We start from the raw sequence: 18073 nt of genomic DNA, 5'->3' as shown, positions 1-18073 counted from the left end.
TAAATGTGCTATAGAAATACATTGACAGAGACCTGTACATTGACAAATATATTGAAATACATTGACAAATACCTGACAGGAGTCAGGTGGAGAACTTTGAGGACTGATTGCCTCTTATAGTCAGCAAAACCAAGGAGCTACTTATTGACTTTAGTCAGACCAAAGAGCCTCTATGTCCAGTCACTAGTCAGGGAGTGGATGTGGTCCACTGCTGGTGGTCCACATAATGACAAGTTGGACTGGTCTTGGAATGACAGAGGAACTAGAGAAGAAAGGGCAGAGCGGACTCTTCATCCTTAGTAGACTGCGTTCCTTTAATGTGGGAAGCGACATCCTTCACATCTTCTACAACTCTGTGAGGGTCAGTGTGGTGTGCTGGGCTGGTAACAGCACTTCAAAAGAGGCCCATCGAATCAACAAACTAATTAAAAGGGTGAGGAGGAAAGAAGGAAGACAAAACTGAGTGCCATTATAAACAATGCTACACATCCTCTCTGTGACACACCAACATTAAGCCGACTTTTAGCCGACAAATTATTTAGCAGAAATGTGTCAAGGAACGTGACTGGGGCTCTGTTCACAGACAACAATATGCCTGCATAGTGCCTCGCTGGGACTGCCAAGTAATAACTTTTCTTTCTTTTTAGTCATTCTTGTGTTTGTGTTTAGATCATTGTGTGGGTGTATTTATTTATTTAAAGATCTTCTGTGATAAAGCCAAATTTCTCCCTGGGGTCAAATAAAGTTTTATCTATCTACTGTCCTTAAAAGAGGTATGGCTGTCTGATGATTTATTGCTTTGTCACAGTTCGTTCTAAATATGTCATTCACATAACATCTCTTTCCATGTCGAGGAGTAAAGGTACAACCTCAGCCAGCTCCCATTCTTTAAAGACGTACCAAGTTTGTATTGAACTTGGAAAAACAGCAGCATTTGTGTTGATCACCACTAGCTAGTACATACAAAAGAAAACAAAACTTCTACAAAAAATTTTCTAAAACATACGCAAGACAACTTATTGAAAAAGCAAACTAGCCAGGGTACAACATTTCCGAAAGGTCAAGAAACAATAGACAGTGTCACGACATTCTTAAACACTACCTGTCACTTGGCTGTCCAATACGAGATGCGACAATGTACTAGAACTTGACATTTTAATTGAGCTGGATGCCGCTTCAGCCTTGCAGACTTAATTAAACTCTGTCTAGAGAGGTCACGGTGGCTGCAGACTTTCATTCTGACAAATTAAAACACAACGCTTTACTGTAACTAGAACACATTTTCTCATTTTGAATGACCTGAAATTTAAATTTCATGAGAAAAAAATAAATTCCCCAAAACATGTTACCTTGCCTTTTCTTTTTGAGCGTGATGTATACAGGTGCAAGGGTCATAAAGACAATGCCCGCCTTGTGTTTTTCCACCTTAATCTACACAAGCAAGTATACAACTGATAGTTCTGTCTCAACTTCGTGTATGTGTGATCCTCACAAAAGTGGCACTGTAACATTACCCCAGGAATTCCAGCTTTCCTGCATATCTTCTTCAGGTCAACTGGCAATCATAAACTGAAGTGGCGTGTCCGCATACTTCAGATTCAGTTGGAGCTGGATTAGATGCCAACCACGTGCCACTCAAAACTGAACTAAGCAGAAGGAGAAATGAGTGGGTATTCACTTTCTAAAGTGATTTATACTGGTAGCTATTAGTTGACACAAGATTACAAATTTAAATTTACATTCTTACATATTTGCCATTATCCTCCAGGCAATTTTTGAAAATGAAAGCTAATTATCCTGAAAACTTTGCTTTTGTTTTGAATTGTGACTCAAAGCAGATACGAACTGCACAGCATGTCTATCTTGTTTACTCAAGAAGGTTGGGTGGCACTGGCAACAAAAAATTTTTTGGACTACTCTTCCTGTCACAAAATGTATTTCCCGCTGGACAACATAATAAACCCTCTCTCTTCAAGATGACCGTATTTTCGTTTTTTTTTGCAAAATGGTAATTACATTTTCTAAAAAGTGAGTAGCATTGCTTTCATCATCAGAACTGGAGTGCAGTCCATTAGGCTCTGAATGATCTGCTTTTGTTTACACATACGTACACTGATTACAACAACTGATTACACTTCTGTTGGTTTTTCCAACTGGAGAACAGACAGGTGAAATACTAGACCACCTGGTCAGCAGGAAAAGGAATCATGGGTGAATGCTATGTATAGACTATAGCAGGGGTTCCTGGAGGGCCGCAGTGTCTGCAGGTTTTTATTCCAACTCATTTGCTTTGTTCAATGCTTGTATCAAGCTGTGAAACTGCTCTGCTACGGGTAACCAATGATTTGCTTATGGCAGCAGACTCCGGACAAACCAGCATATTAATTCTATCAGACCTCAGTGCAGCATCTGAACACTCGGGTCAGACATGGCATTCTACTGTCCAGAATGGAGAACATGCTGGGTATCTCTGGCACTGCCCTCCCTCCAGTGGTTAAAGTACTATCTGACTGATAGGCAAGAGTTTGTTAGTCTTGGCAACAGAAGATCCAGCTTGGCGCCAGTCACACAAGAAGCTCCTCAGGGATCTGTCCTCGGCCCTCTGCCTTCTGTATTTATATGCTTATTATTCGTAGCTATGGACTGGGCTTTCATTTTTATGAAGATGATACGATACTCAACTCTACTTAAATGTTAAAAGTGGAACTTCATTAGAGCTCTCTCAGCTCACAACCTGCCTTAGTGAAATTAAAACCTGGATGGAGCAGAACTCTTTAAAATTAAACTGCAACAAAACTGAACTCCTGCAAATTGGGACTAAAATGCAACTTAATAAAATGAGCTCCTTCCCAGTCCATCTTGGCGGTGATCTCATCAGACCTGCCTCTACTGCAAAGAATCTTGGTGTCATTTTTGATTCCTCCCTTTCTTACTCCGCCCACATAAATCACATTAAGAAACTTTCTTACTTTCAATTCCATAACATATCCTGTGTTCACTCCTTCCTCTCATTTTCTAACACTGAGAAACTTGTCCCTGCTTTTATCACATCCCGCATAGATTATTGTAACTCGCTGTTGGCAGGTGCCCTTTCTAATCTTATATCACAGCTCCAGTTTATTCAAAACTCGGCTGCAAGAGTTCTTACTCGAACCAGTAGTAGCGAGCACATCACACCATCCTGCTCCATCTTCACTGGCTCCCTGTGTCTTACAGAATCGAATATAAAATCCTACTAATAACCTACAATGCCTTAAATAACCTCGCGCCAAACTACATCAGTGACCGGAGTTATTCTGAACAGTCAGCATGGGTTCAGAAAAGGGAGGTCGTTTTTTACTAACCTGTTGGAATTCTATGAGGAGGCAACAAAAGGATACGATCAAAGTGGAGCTTATGATATTATTTATCTGGACTTTCAGAAAGCATTTGATAAGGTGCCACATGAGAGGTTGGGCATCAAGTTAAAAGAAGTGGGAGTTCAGGGTGTTGTTTTTAGATGGGTGCAGAATTGGCTCAGACACAGGAAGCAGAGGGTGATGGTGCGAGGAACCTCATCAAAACTGGCCGATGTTAAGAGTGGTGTTCCACAAGGGTCAGTGCTAGGGCCGCTGCTATTTTTAATATATATAAATGATTTAGATAGGAATATAAGTAACAAGCTGGTTAAGTTTGCAGATGATACCAAGATAGGTGGATTAGCAGATAATTTGGAATCCGTTATATCATTACAGAAGGGCTTGGATAGCATACAGGCTTGGGCAGATTTGTGGCAGATGAAATTTAATGTCAGTAAATGTAAAGTATTACACATAGGAAGTAAAAATATTAGGTTTGAATACACAATGGGCGGTCGGAAAATCGAGAGTACACCTTATGAGAAGGATTTAGGAGTCATAGTGGACTCCAAGCTATCAACTTCCAAACAGTGTTCAGAAGCCATTAAGAAGGCTAACAGAATGTTAGGTTATATAGCGCCTTGATCTGTGGAGTACAAGTCCAAGGAGGTTATGCTCAACCTTTATAATGCACTGGTGAGGCCTCATCTTGAGTACTGTGTGCAGTTTTGGTCTCCAGGCTACAAAAAGGACATAGCAGCACTTGAAAAGGTCCAGAGAAGAGCGACTAGGCTGATTCCAGGTCTACAGGGGTTGAATTATGAGGAAAGATTAAAAGAGCTGAGCCTTTACAGTTTAAGCAAAAGAAGATTAAGAGGTGACATGATTGAAGTGTTTAAAATTATGAAGGGAATTAGTACAGTGGATCGAGACTTGTATTTTAAAATGAGCTCATCAAGAACACGGGGACACAGTTGGAAACTTGTTAAGGGTAAATTTCGCACAAACATTAGGAAGTTTTTCTTTACACAAAGAACGATAGACACTTGGAATAAGCTACCAAGTAGTGTGGTAGACAGTAAGACGTTAGGGACTTTCAAAACTCGACTTGATGTTTTCTTGATGTTCTCCATCACTATGTGCCTGCTTGCTCACGAAGGTCCTCTGATTCTACCAATCTTGTTGTGCCTCACACTAATCTACACTCCATGGGTGACCGCAGGGCCTTCAGCTGTATAGTGAGTGCCCAGACTCTGGAGTGACCTACCAAAATGAATCAGGTCAGCTGACTCCATGAATTCTTTTAAAAAACAAATCAAAACTCATCTGTTCAGGAAGGCTTTTAGCTCTACTTGACTTCATTACTCTTCTCTCAGTTTACCTCTCTGTCAAGATGCTCATGTAACCTGTGTGTGTGTGTGTGTAGACCATCAATTCTGTTGTCTGTTAGGCTTTTTCTGAATTTACTGTCTTAATCTTCTTTATTTATTTATTTGGTTTGTACAATGCTATACGCTGTATACCCTGCCGTTCTTTCTTATATTCTGTAAGTGCCTTGAGCATGTGAAAGGCGCTATATAAATAAAATGTATTATTATTATTACGTTGGTCAGGGTCATGGGGTCCAGCGGCTGTGAGGCATCTGTTGGTGAAGAAAGATTCACGGATCTTGACTTTGCTGACGATGCTGTGATCTTCGCGTAGTCAATGGAAGCTCTGATCGGGGCTCTCGAGAGACTGAGTGAGGAGTCTGAGTGTCTGGGCTTGCAAGTGTCCTGATAAAAACCAACAGCCAGGCCTTTAATAACCTCTTGGTCACGGCCATCAGCAGTGTGTCTGTCTGCGGAGAGAGTGTCGACCTCGTCGAGAGGTTTACTTACCTCAGCAGTGACATTCATGTCTCTGGTGACTCTTCCTATGAAGTCAGTAGATGGATTAGGAGAGAATTGGGGTCATGAGTTTGCTGGAAAGGAGTGTGTGGCGCTCCCGATATCTAAGCAAAAGGACAAAGGTCCAAATCTTTAGAGTACTGGTGCTTCCTGTCTTGCTATATGGTTGCGAGTCATGGACGCTAACCAGTGACCTGAGATGAAGACAGGACTCCTTTGGTACTGTGTCTCTCCGGAAAATCCTTGGGTACCGTTGGTTTGACTTTGTGTTGCTTATGGAGTCCCGAATGAGGCACATGACCTCCATTGTGAGGGAGCGTCAGTTACGGGACTATGGCCATGTGGCGCGTTTCCCAGAGGGTGATACGGCTCATAAGATCCTCATTATTGGGGACCCGAGTGGCTAGACCAGGCCAAGGTTTTGCCCACGTAACACCTGGCTACGGCAGATAGAGGGCCATTTCCTGAAGGTGGGACTGGACCGCATGTCTGCCTGGGGGGTTGTCAACTGGGATCCAAAGTTGTTTCGTCGTGCAATGGGTGAGGCAACACACTGTACCAGTGCATGCTCCCCAGCTTGACTTGACATTTGCTTAAATAAAATACAATCTTTGCCAATAATTTAACTTCATTACTTGTTAGCGCTTTAACTCTGCCATGTCAGGTCATTCTCATACCCTAGATTTTCTTTTTCCTTTCTAAGGATATCATTCAAATGATCTGATGCCTAAAAAACAGATGAGTAACTCACAATCCTTCACTTTTCTTCCAAGTATTTAATTAAACCTAATAGTGCACGATAAATACACAAAGGTGTAAATGGAAACAAGTCAGATGGGGAACCGCCGACTTCATTGTCATTTGCATCTTATCTCTTTATTATAATAAAAAAATCCTGGGACGAGACGTGACTTTTTCAGAGACACACTATCACGTCCCACGAGACGAGACTTTGCGCCAAGCCATGCTAGGGGTTGGAAATAAAGGACAAAAAGTAGATGACAAAAGTAGAACATTGTAAAGAATTCAAAAACGTTGGCACGGTACACATGCAGAGCAGGTTAGAGAAGATGAAAGCACTAAAATTCTAAAGTCTCAAAAAAATGAGTAAAGATCGCATTAGCACAAACAAATGGAAATTATTACTCGGTGAAATAATGGAGCAGTGAAAAGAGATCGAATATACTGTTTAGATTTAAACTTTAAGTCAGAGACTGGTAGATCGTCTAATTCGTGTTACCATCAGGGAAGAGTAGTGTTTCTTCCAAATGAAGAGGCCTATCCGCGAGAATTAAAAGATTTGCTGTCTGGTGAAAGTGAAATCCACATATGCGAGAGGCAGAGACGTGAAGTGGCTGGCGCATAGCGCAGGCTGGCGGTTATAGCGAGAGAAGCCTTACATATAAACGACTACATGTGGAAGTGTGTGTGTGTGTGTGTGTGTGTCTGCCTGTCCTGCCCGGAGGTTAGAGGTGGAGTCTGGGTAAGGGCTCCACCTCCGAGGAAACAGAAAACTCGCTTAGCCACTAATAACACAAGCGAGGCGAGCACGTCAGCAAAATGAAACCTCTGAAGAAAGACAAAGTCGCTTAGTTGCTAATGTTGGCAAAACGGTATCCCTTTTACTTTTCCTCCCGCTGCTAATGCACAAGTGATGCAAGCATGTGGGTAAAAGGAATCCTCCTAGGAGAGAGAGGCCCAGAGTATTTCCTTTCACTTACTGTACCTGACATCTCTACATTTCAATTTTTTTTTATGACAATTTTATCAGTTTCTAGGAGCCCGGGCTTTTTACAGCATGGGCTTACACAGCTAGCTGCTAATAAAGAGCAATTAAGAACCAAGAATACAGCTGTTTAAGACTAAAATAAGCAATAAGGATTCAAAATTTTAATGAGCAAGACAACTAAAATAAGGTATAGTGTTACTTGAGTGATCCTCCTCTCAATTTACCAGTCGATCTACGTTCCTACCCTCACCTATGGTCATGAGCTGTGGGTAGTGACCGAAAGAACGAGATCGCGAATACAAGCGGCTGAAATGAGTTTCCTCCGCAGGGTGTCTGGGCTTTCCCTTAAAGATAGAGTGAGGAGCTCAGTCATCCGGGAGGGGCTCAGAGTAGAGCCGCTGCTCCTCCGCATCGAGAGGAGTCAGATGAGGTGGCTCGGGCATCTGATCAGGATGCCTCCTGGACGCCTTCCTGGTGAGGTGTTCCGGGCACGTCCAACCGGGAAGAGGCCCCAGGGAAGACCCAGGACACGCTGGAGGGACTATGTCTCCCGGCTGGCCTGGGAACACCTTGGGATTCTCCCGGAAGAGCTGGAAGAAGTGGCCGGGGAGAGGGAAGTCTGGGTCTCTCTGCTTAAGCTGCTGTCCCCGCGACCCGACCTCGGATAAGCGGAAGAGGATGGATGGATGGATGTTACTTGAGCAATACGTGCTTCATATTAAGCAATTCAGTTGGAGCCACTGCGGCCCTTCAGGATTGACTTTGCCCACCCCTGGACTATAGTTTGGCATTTAACATAACAGACTCCTCCAATCTAATCAGCAAGCTTAGGAACACCTCACTATACTGCTTGAAAGGTAGGCTCCAGGTGGTTTGAATGAATGGCCACACTCCATCATCGCTTAGTCTCAGCACAGGCAACTCCAAACGGCTTTGTTCTGGGTCTTCTGCTATATTCCCTCTACAATCGATGACTCTGTGGTTGTGCAGGACTCTAATGCAGGGGTGTGGAAATCAGTTTTTTTTTCCTACTTGTCCACGGACAAGTAAACTTAGAAAATCCACTTGTCCGTCAGTTAAATTCGCTTGCCCATAAACAAATAACAAAAGTGAAAAGTAGTTCATTTCTTCTGATCTCTTTTACTGATACCAAAATTGCCTTCCATTTTAAAACTGAAAAAAGTTCTTTCAGGGAGTAGTATTTTGCCACCTTTCCAGAATATTATATAAAAGATTCCTTATCATTTTAACTCTCTAATAAACAATGCCTTCATTACAGCTACACTAGTTCTGTTTCACATATTACAGTTACATAACAGATCACTGTCCTGATTCATTTTCTGCCATGTTCTTCAGCTTTTGTCTTGCAACATCTTCTCCCCTAAGAATCTTTACCATCTCAGACAGCATGGGCTGAATGCTGTTCATTTCTGCTTGAGCTGAACTGCATGGTTCCTGGACTGATTTACCAAAGAAGTAAATATTACTGATGTTGTCGGGGGGAAAAAATAATCGCGTCTAAGTGAAGCTTTTTATAGATATTTCATAACATTTGGAAACCGTTAGAATGATTTCTTCTTTATTTTTAATAAACTGACAATGCGAAACCAACTTGTTTTATATGAAAAATTTTCTAATCAAAAACGATCACTAGACAGATCATCAAAATTGATGTTGTCACGCAATAAATTTCTTAACTCCTCAGTATATCACAACCTACGCCAAACTGCAAATTTCAGGAAAGATTACCTGCCTAACAAGCTTTGTTATGTGGTGAAAACATTTGCATTGTAAGTAAAATGACCGCATTTTTATGTAAAAACAATGAATTTTATTAATAACATATAAAAGTTATCGATTATAATGAAAAATCATCGGATTACATCGTAATGTCGGCATGAAAAAAAATGACCGCATCTCCAAGCGTGTAAATAGTAGGGTAAAATACTTAGACTGTAAGAGTACTTCCCCTTTGAAAAATCAGCTGTCATTTTGTAACTATGAGAGATGAAGAACATGCCCAAGTAGACTGTTTCCGCACGAAGTACGTACCCAAATGTTTAAAATTTGAAAGTAGTGGTAAACATGTACCCTGCCCAGCGCACAGAATTCTTTTGTCTCCAGAAAACCACACTTGTCTGCGGACAACTGAAACCAGAAAAACACGCTTGTCCGACGGTCAATTTTCCCGTGTCGGACGTTGGATTTCCGCACCCCCGTAACATCACTGTCAAGTTCGCTGATGACACGGCTAACAACAAGGAGCAGGATTACCGGGATGGAAGTGTACAGTCAGGACAACAGTCTTCTGCTGAATGTTATAGCAAGAGACAGGAGTTGACTGTTAACTTTGGTTGATGGGACAGTACAGGCACTGCCAACCCCTCAGAACTGGAGAGGAAAGTTTTAGATAACTTAAATGTCCACATCACAGAGGACCTGACCTGCTCCAAGCACACTACCACTTGGGTGAAGAAGGCACGACAATGCCGTTACCACCTCAGACGTCTCAGGGACATTAGGCCGGCCTCCTAAAGAACTTCTACATATTGACCTTTGGAAGTATCCTGACAAGACATATTACTGCCTGCTTTGGAAACTGCAAGGTTCTGCAGAGGGTGGTGCGGTCAAATGAATGCATCACTAGGTGTGCACTTTACAACTTCCAAGACATCTATACAAAGTGACGTCAGACCACGGCAGAGAAGATGATTAAAGATACCAGCCATCACAACAAACGGTCTCTTCTTTGTGCTGTGGCCACGGATATACTATTGCTGCCTCAACACCAGCTCAGACACACTCAGGAAGAGCTTCTTTTCAAGGTCTAGCTGCATGCTAAATGGAGGCATCAGTGTCAAACTCCGATCTTGGAGGCCTGCAGTGGCTGCAGATATTTGAATTAGCCACTTTCTCCACTAGTAACCAGAAAGATCTGTCTTCAAGAAAAACAAAGAACCGATTATTAACTTCTGCTGCACCAAACAGCCTCAATGTTTAGTCACTATATAGGGAGAGGATGAAGGGGTAGTGCACTTCTAAAAAGTACTTGGGTAGGGGTCCACATCAATGACAGGTTGGACTGGACTCGGGAGGTTTGGCACGGACTCCAGAATACTCACTAATTTTCACCAATGTACCATTGGGAGCATTCTGTCTTGTTGTATGATGATCTGGTATGGCAGCTGTAATGCTCTGGACCGCACAGTTCTACAATGGGTTGTCGGATCGGTGCAACACATCACCGGGACTGAACTGCCAGCCATCCCGGACCACTACAGAAAGCACTGCAGGGGGAAGACACAGTGGATCCCCTCTGATCCAAGCCATCCTCACCACAGATTTTTCATGTTCCTGCCATCTGGGAGGCGGTACAGGCCCAAACCAGCAGGTTCATGGACAGTTTCGACCCACAAGCCATCAGGCTACTTAAACTGCTGATACTGAATACTGATCTCTTTGACTGGATGTTATTTTACAAATTTTTAGAGTTACCTTCTGTTCATAGGCTGGAACATACATATATATGCACTATATTCCCTTGCTCGATGGACATTTAATATTTCATTAGGCACCTTGCTATTTTACTCTTACTTTTATTATTTCTACTTTTTTTTTTTATTAATATCAGGTGCTTTCCTGTGTTATTCGACTCCAAGAATGTCATTACTGGTAATGATGTTCCATTGTTATCTGTATATGACAATAACTTTGAAATTGAAATTGACTGGTTTTGGAACAAAGAGGAACTATATATAAGAAAGGGAAGAGCAGGCTCTTTTTTCTTAGGAGACATGGGCAATAACATCCTTCACATATTACATAACTTAGTGATTTTATACTCTATAGTGTGCAAGGATGGTAACATTACTTCAAGAGAGGCCCACTGAATTAAAATAAATAAAAAGGCAGAATAAGTTATTGCACACCATCTCGACACCATGGAGGTCAAAGTGGAGGAGAGGATGAAATCAAAACTTCCCATCTTCTATAACTCTTTAAGGGTCAGTGTACTGGGCTGGTAACATCACTTCAAAAGAGGCCCACCAAATCAACAAACTAATTAAAAGGGTAGGCTCAGATATAGGAGGCACTCTAGACCACGTGGAGGTGAGAATGAAGACAAACTGAATGCCATTATGAACAATGCTGCAAAAGCATTGTTCAGCAAAAGCGCGTCAAAAAACAAGACTGGGCCTCCTTTCATAACTGCATGCAGCAGCCTTTACAGAAGCTCTCACTCTTTTTTTATCTAGAATTATCAATGTTTTTAATGTGAACTGATTAATGTTATTAATAAGTAATGTTAAGATTTGGCCTCTGGCTTGCTGCCATACATTTCTGAACGAATTTTTAAACTAAACTGAAGAGATGCTGCTGTCAACAAAGCCCTGTGCACCGGCGGCCCGCCTTGGCTGCCTTTCAAACAATCTACGAACTTGGAAAATGTCACATGGTGAGCATAAAACATCTGATGCCTGCCAACATCTAGAACGTGTTAAGAATGTGGGAGACATTCCCATATTCACCTGGCAGCACTGCTAACACTCCCACCCAAAAAGAGCTCTAGTTATGCTCTATTACAGGGGTGGGCAAAGTCAGTCCTGGAGGGCCGCAGTGGCTGCAGGTTTTTGCTCCAACCCAGTTACTTAATTAGAAAACAATCCTTGCCAATAATTACATTGCATGGCTTGTTAGTGCTTTAACTCTGCCATTTCAGGCCATTCTCATATCCTAGATTTTTTTTCCCTTTCTAAGGATATCATCCAAATGATTTGAAGTCTAAAATGGACTCAATCTTTCACTTTTTTTTTTCAAATATTTAATTAAAGCAAATAGTGCATGATAAATACACACAGGTGTAAATGGTAAGAAGCTAAAAAGAGAAATGCTGGTTTCTTTTGTCATTTGCATCTTATTGCTAATAAGGAGCAATTAAAAACCAAGAAAACAGCTGCTTAAGACTAAGATAAGCAATAAGGGTACAAATTCTTAATGACCAAGGCAACTAAAATGAAGCAGAAGTGTTACTTGAGCAATAAGAGCTTCTTATTAAGCAACTGGGTTGGAACAAAAACCTGCAGCCACTGCGGCCCTCCAGGAATGACTTTGCCCACCACTGCTCTATTAGAAGAGCTGCTCATCCAAAAATTAAAAAGGGCAAAGAGCTGGAGCAAGGATGAAAATGACAAACTCGTCTGGAGATGGAGGAGGTGACGATTCCAAGTGAGGATGGGGTTAAGGTGAAAAGAATTCAGACCTGTCCTGACTTCATGCAGTGGGAAATGTTCTATTGCTTTCAAAACAGATGTTTGAACTTTTATATCTCATGGCAAGTTACAGAAAGTCCACATACTGTGATATTTTGGGTACCACAGAGAACTGGCTTACACCTCTTTATTTCCGATGCTATATTAACGCTGGATGGGTTTCATCAGACTGAATGGAAAAAGGAGGAGGGAGACACAATGGTGACAAAGGGAGCAGAATACAATGAAAGCTAAAATGTGCGCTCAAGACATTGAAGTGCAGAATGAATTCATCCAGGTCACTGCCGAGGAAAGTTACATTACAGCATCCTGCCTGATTCAGCGACAGAAATGATACACACTGCGCTAATAACCATAATAACAACACACGTATTTATATAGATAACTTACTGATGAATCATTCTGAATGCTGGTGATTTCAAACAAGGAATCAAGTGTCTATTAGGCATGTTCCACTTGTGGACACTAAACAAAGCTGGACCTGCTCTACCCAAATATTAATGACTCTGGATATAAGCTTGTGGTACAATCTGAGCAGGTCTGACCTCACCTATAAGCCCGTTATTGACAGCGGCAGCTCTCTGTCATCCAAACCAGAGAGGAGGTTGTTTGTTTTTATTATATTTCTTGTTTCTATTTCTTTTTTTTTTTTTTTTGTAAAATTTTAATTTCCTTTGGGGACAATAAGTATACTCAATCGATCAATGGACAGATGTCAAATACACTTTAGGATTAAAAGATAGATAGGATGTCAAATGCTCTATAGATTAGATGCTAAAGGCACTATATACTTAAGACAGATACGATGTCAAAGACATAGACAGACAGACAGATACATACATATGAAAGGCACTATATGACAGACAGACATTTGTCCCCAGGGGGAAATATGGCTTGGTACTTGTGTACTAAAATGACGGCTAGTACCCTGTTCTATTATCGTGACGCAAATCTGATTTTTGTTTTTAACATTAGGCACCCAAAGGGGACATTAACATTGGGGATTGTAAAAGGCGCTATATAGCGTCCGACCCGGCACAGACCACGCAGAGGCACGTGTATAAAACACACAGGCTTTATTTTTTTCTTCCCCCGTGGGCGCACGTCTTCCCGTGACCCACAGGCAATACACAGTCCCAAGCACAAAACTCACAAACACCACAATTCTCCACCACTCCTCCCAGACAAGCTCCGTCTCCTTCCTCCCAACTCTGGCTCGTCGAGCGCTGGTGGCTGGGCCCTTTTGATAGATAGATAGATAGATAGATAGATAGATAGATAGATAAATGAAAGAGTGAAAGGCACTATATGATAGATAGATAGATAGATAGATAGATAGATAGATAGATAGATAGATAGATAGATAGATAGATGATTAACCACCTGGTCCTAATTGCACTTCCGGGTGGGGCTGAAGACTCGTCCAGCCGGGCTGTGGGAAGCAGACAGCCCCCCCTAGCGGCCGGCCACGGGCCCCAACCAAGCTGTGGAGGACTCCATCTCCCGTGGAGCCCTGCGTGCGGTTGGGGAATCACCGTCGGCCAGGGAGGCTGCCACCAAGCGTCCCGGGGGAGGTATTGGAGTGCCCATGGAGGCTCCCCCGGAACATATGCAGCAGGGGCATCCCTGCCGGGCATGGGACCCAGCTGTCCTTCACAGGACCTACAGGCAACTATACTCCACCCCTACTAACTTTAAGGTTAGTATTTATGGTTGGGGTAGGTCAGTCTAATAAATTAAACTCCACAAATTAAGCAACCAGGGCGCCTCCCCTACAGAGCCCAACACTAGAATGGGCAGGAACTGATGTCTGTTTAGTACACAAGTACCTTTGGCTTTTTATCCAAGCTCTTTAAATAAAAACATAGATCCTCTCTCCATAGATATAATATATAGATACACACACTAAATAAATTATATATATATATATATATATATAAGGGTGGAGTGCCCTCTCAGGGTTGGGGGTGAGATCCTGCCCCAAGTGGAGGAGTTCAGGTATCTCGGTGTCTTGTTCACGAGTGAGGGAAGAATGGACCGTGAGATCGACAGGCAGATCGGTGCTGCATCTGCAGTGATGCGGGCTCTGCATCGGTCTGTCGTGGTGAAAAAAGAGCTGAGCCGTAAGGCAAAGCTCTCAATTTACCAGTCGATCTACGTTCCTACCCTCACCTATGGTCATGAGCTGTGGGTAGTGACCGAAAGAACGAGATCGCGAATACAAGCGGCTGAAATGAGTTTCCTCCGCTTGGTGTCTGGGCTTTCCCTTAAAGATAGGGTGAGAAGCTCGGTCATCCAGGAGGGGCTCAGAGTAGAGCCGCTACTCCTCCGCATCGAGAGGAGTCAGATGAGGTGGCTCGGGCATCTGATCAGGATGCCTCCTGGACGCCTCCCTGGTGAGGTGTTCCGGGCACGTCCAACCGGGAGGAAGCCCCAGGGAAGACCCAGGACACGCTGGAGGAACTGTCTCCCAGCTGGCCTGGGAACACCTTGGGATTCTCCCGGAAGAGCTGGAAGAAGTGGCCGGGGAGAGGGAAATTTGGACCTCTCTGCTTAAGCACCCGACCCCGGATAAGCGGAAGAGGATGGATGGATGGATATATATATATATATATATATATATATATATATATATATATATATATATATATATGTGAGAGAGATTGAAATTTTATCAACACACACACGCACACTATGGCCTGAACACATACCAGAAAAGCTGAAAAGAAAGAAAATTTCTGACTTGGCAGTCAGAGTGGGGCATTAGATAGATGGTAAAGAAGAGGATGAAAACAAATCTGAAGCTCTTATGAAAAATGCTGCACATCCCCTCTCTAATACACTAACACAGGACAACAAATTACTCGGCAGACACGTGTCAAGAAATGCTATTGGGGCTTCTTTAGATCAAAAACAATATGCATGTATCCTCAGAGCGAGGATGTGCAGCACTGTTCATAATGGTACTCAGTTTTAATTCACCCCTTTTTATCTCTCTCTCTATCTTATCTAATGCCCCAGTGTGTCTGCCAAGTCAGAATTTTTCTTTCTTTTTAGCCATTCTGGCACGTGTTCAGACCATAGTGTGTGTATAATTTATTTAATGGGGTTCTGTAAAAAGCCAAATTTCCCCCTGCTGACATATTAAATTCTTATCTATGTATCTAACACGCTGCCAGCAATGGCAACTTGGCATCAGTCCTGTACTGGAGAAAAAACAGAGTGACGGCCAGATGTGGTTTATTTGGGTTAGATTAAAGCACACTGAACGTACAGCATGTACACCCTAGCATTCAGGAGCCAATACTCACGTATGTAAATAATTTCCCACAGCGCTTCTCAAATATTGATCCTCCACAATAATAAAGTAATGCAGCTGTCCATTACGTGGAAGGCAGACTCTGAAACCACGTTAGGCCTGTGTAACCTTGTGCAGCTCACGCAAAGTAGCGTATCGATTTCCTGTGCTTTCACCTCTAGTAAAAGCAAATAAACATGCGAGAAATAGTCGCTAGAATTGCAGGATCTGCTGGACCGCGCCTACATCCTTCAAATCGCTGAGACATGGCAACCCTTCACTTCGGGTCAGGCTGCTCTCGGGCGTGCACTGCAACTGGCGGCTCACGCTCACAGCGAGTTTCGCTTCCGCCATCTGTGCTTCTGTCAGACATTGCAGGTAAAACTAGTTCTCGTCCCACTCAAACACTGTACTCTACGACCGGTCATGCGTTTAAGACAACAAACCATGAGCGACATTGAATCCGTGCCTGTTATTCACCATAAGCCACCAGTCCCCCAACCTCCCCCCTTAGCGACCGGGAAACCCACCGTAAGTCTCCGACATGTCTTCGTCACGGCTTCCAGCAACTAAACACTGCCGTCTGTCGGGTAGGACCGGGTGAATGTCCTCGCGGTTTTGTCGTTGATTATTTTACTTTCCGTTTTTGCTTGTTTGTTTGTTTGTTTTTTAAAACAACTCGAGACCTGGAACTAGATGGCGGCGCACTCAGCGCTTCCTTACTCAGCGACGACGCAATCGATGCGCATCTTGAGCACGTCACTACGCACTGACGCCAAAGCGTCGTGGCCCCGCCCACCTAATGGCAGAGGATTTGAGGATTTCCTCTCCTGCTATCAATACGTGGACAAGCAGCATAGATTAACGCCTCAAATACGTGAAACGCATGCCAGCAGCTTTATCTTTAATAAGATTTTATCTTTAATTTCAACTAGAAACAGATTTCTCAAAGCACACAAACAAAATCATGTTTATTAGCATGCTGCATACAGTCATGTGAAAAAGTAAGTACACCCCATTGAAATGATTGTCTTTTTCAACATATTTGAACATGCAAACTTTAGATCTTCATGCAGATGGTGCCTGCAGATAAGGTGATATACTTGAACACACGACACCTCAAAATGACATGAAGTATTCATTCTCATAATCTAAATGAACCTAAATGAAGATTTATCATGTGGAAAATGTTAGTCCACGTTTTCATTTGTCACCACTTCATCTCCATCAGATTAGAATGAGTTGTTCAAAATAAGGTGCCAATGATTAGAACCTCCTTAATGGGTATGTACGTGAACCCTGTCTTATTTAAACCACAGATATGGAGGGTCTGGTGTTCTCTTTACTATTGTGTGGAGTAATCATGCCAAGATCACATGAGCTCTCTAAGGCCTTGAGAAAGAAGAATGTGGATGCCAAGGAGACTGACAAGAGATTTAAAAACATCACCCAATTATTTTTAATCAATAATTCCACTGTAAGAAAATCATCTACAAGTAGATTTCAAACGACTGCTAATTTATTCCGGGATTGGCCGGCCCAGCCAGAGAGCTGACTGTTCGATACTAAAAGAAGTTCCTAAGAACCCCAAAATTTCATTGTGGGATCTTCATGTCACTCTTACAAAAGTTGGTGTCAAAGTGCAAGAATCAACATTCAGAAAAAGATTGCACAAATTTGAGCAGCATGCGAGAAAAAAGCTGTCCGAAAAGAACATCAGAGTAAGTAAGACTAAAGTTTGCCATTGAACATTGTGAAGGCTAGGGGGCACCAGTGAGCCCCAAATTCCAAATGCAAACACAGTACCGGGTTCAAATAAAAGGTGTTTAATTTCAAATACCTTGTAAACACAAGCACAAAACAAGTTGTTTCTTCTCTCCTCTCTTTACTGTACTGCTTTCTTCCAGTCGCATGTTGCCTTCCTTCCTCCCAGCTCAGACACACCTGGACAAGGCAGTGCAGTTCCTTTTACCGAGGACCCGCGAGCATTTCCGGTGCCAGGGATTTTGCCCGTTTGAAGCTCTTCTGGGTCATACAGAAGTTCCCAATAACAGGGAGTGTAACTTCTTGCAGCGCTCTCTTGTGGTACCACTGACCCCAGCTAGGCTGGGTTACCGCACTACGTTTCCCAGCATGCCTTACTGGTTTCCAACCGGGCACCGATATCCAGGGCCAATGCCATCTGGCATCATGGGGGAATGCACTGCCCTAAGCGACAGTCCTTCCCTTCCCATTTATCCCGGTCAAAAAAGGGTCTCTAAATATATCCAGCCAGGACTCCTGTCCATCTGCCTGAGGCTTCCTGTCCAGGTAAGGAATCTTCCTCTTGTTCATCTGGAATGTCCATCCATCCATCTGGGTATGGCACCTTTCTCTCTCTCGACAGGGATGCCTGTCTGTCCATTGTGGCACTTACAACATTTAAGTAAAGTACAGGACTTATGTAAGAATGGACAGATGAATCAAAGTTAGAGTTGTTTGGTCACAGGAACAGTAGACATGCAGGAAGCAAAAATGAAGAGAATATTTCAAGAGAAGAAAAGCATACC

At 42.8% G+C, this 18073-nt stretch overlaps 1 protein-coding gene across 1 annotated transcript in view; it reads right to left on the bottom strand.

Moving 5' to 3' along the window:
- rab4b (RAB4B, member RAS oncogene family) overlaps window positions 1-16284 on the bottom strand; it is a 74952-nt gene extending 58668 nt beyond the window's left edge. Inside the window, exon 1 of the mRNA XM_039768045.1 lies at window positions 16055-16284. Coding sequence (XP_039623979.1) covers window positions 16055-16070 — 16 coding nt within the window. The 5' untranslated portion in view covers window positions 16071-16284. The remainder of the gene's footprint in view (window positions 1-16054) is intronic.
- Between the last annotated feature and the right edge of the window lie 1789 nt (window positions 16285-18073).

The sequence above is a fragment of the Polypterus senegalus genome, chromosome 11, assembly GCF_016835505.1.
Source record: "Polypterus senegalus isolate Bchr_013 chromosome 11, ASM1683550v1, whole genome shotgun sequence".
Lineage (NCBI taxonomy): Eukaryota > Metazoa > Chordata > Cladistia > Polypteriformes > Polypteridae > Polypterus > Polypterus senegalus.
Note: the sequence above shows the minus strand (reverse complement) of the source record. Positions and strands in the feature narration are given on the sequence as shown.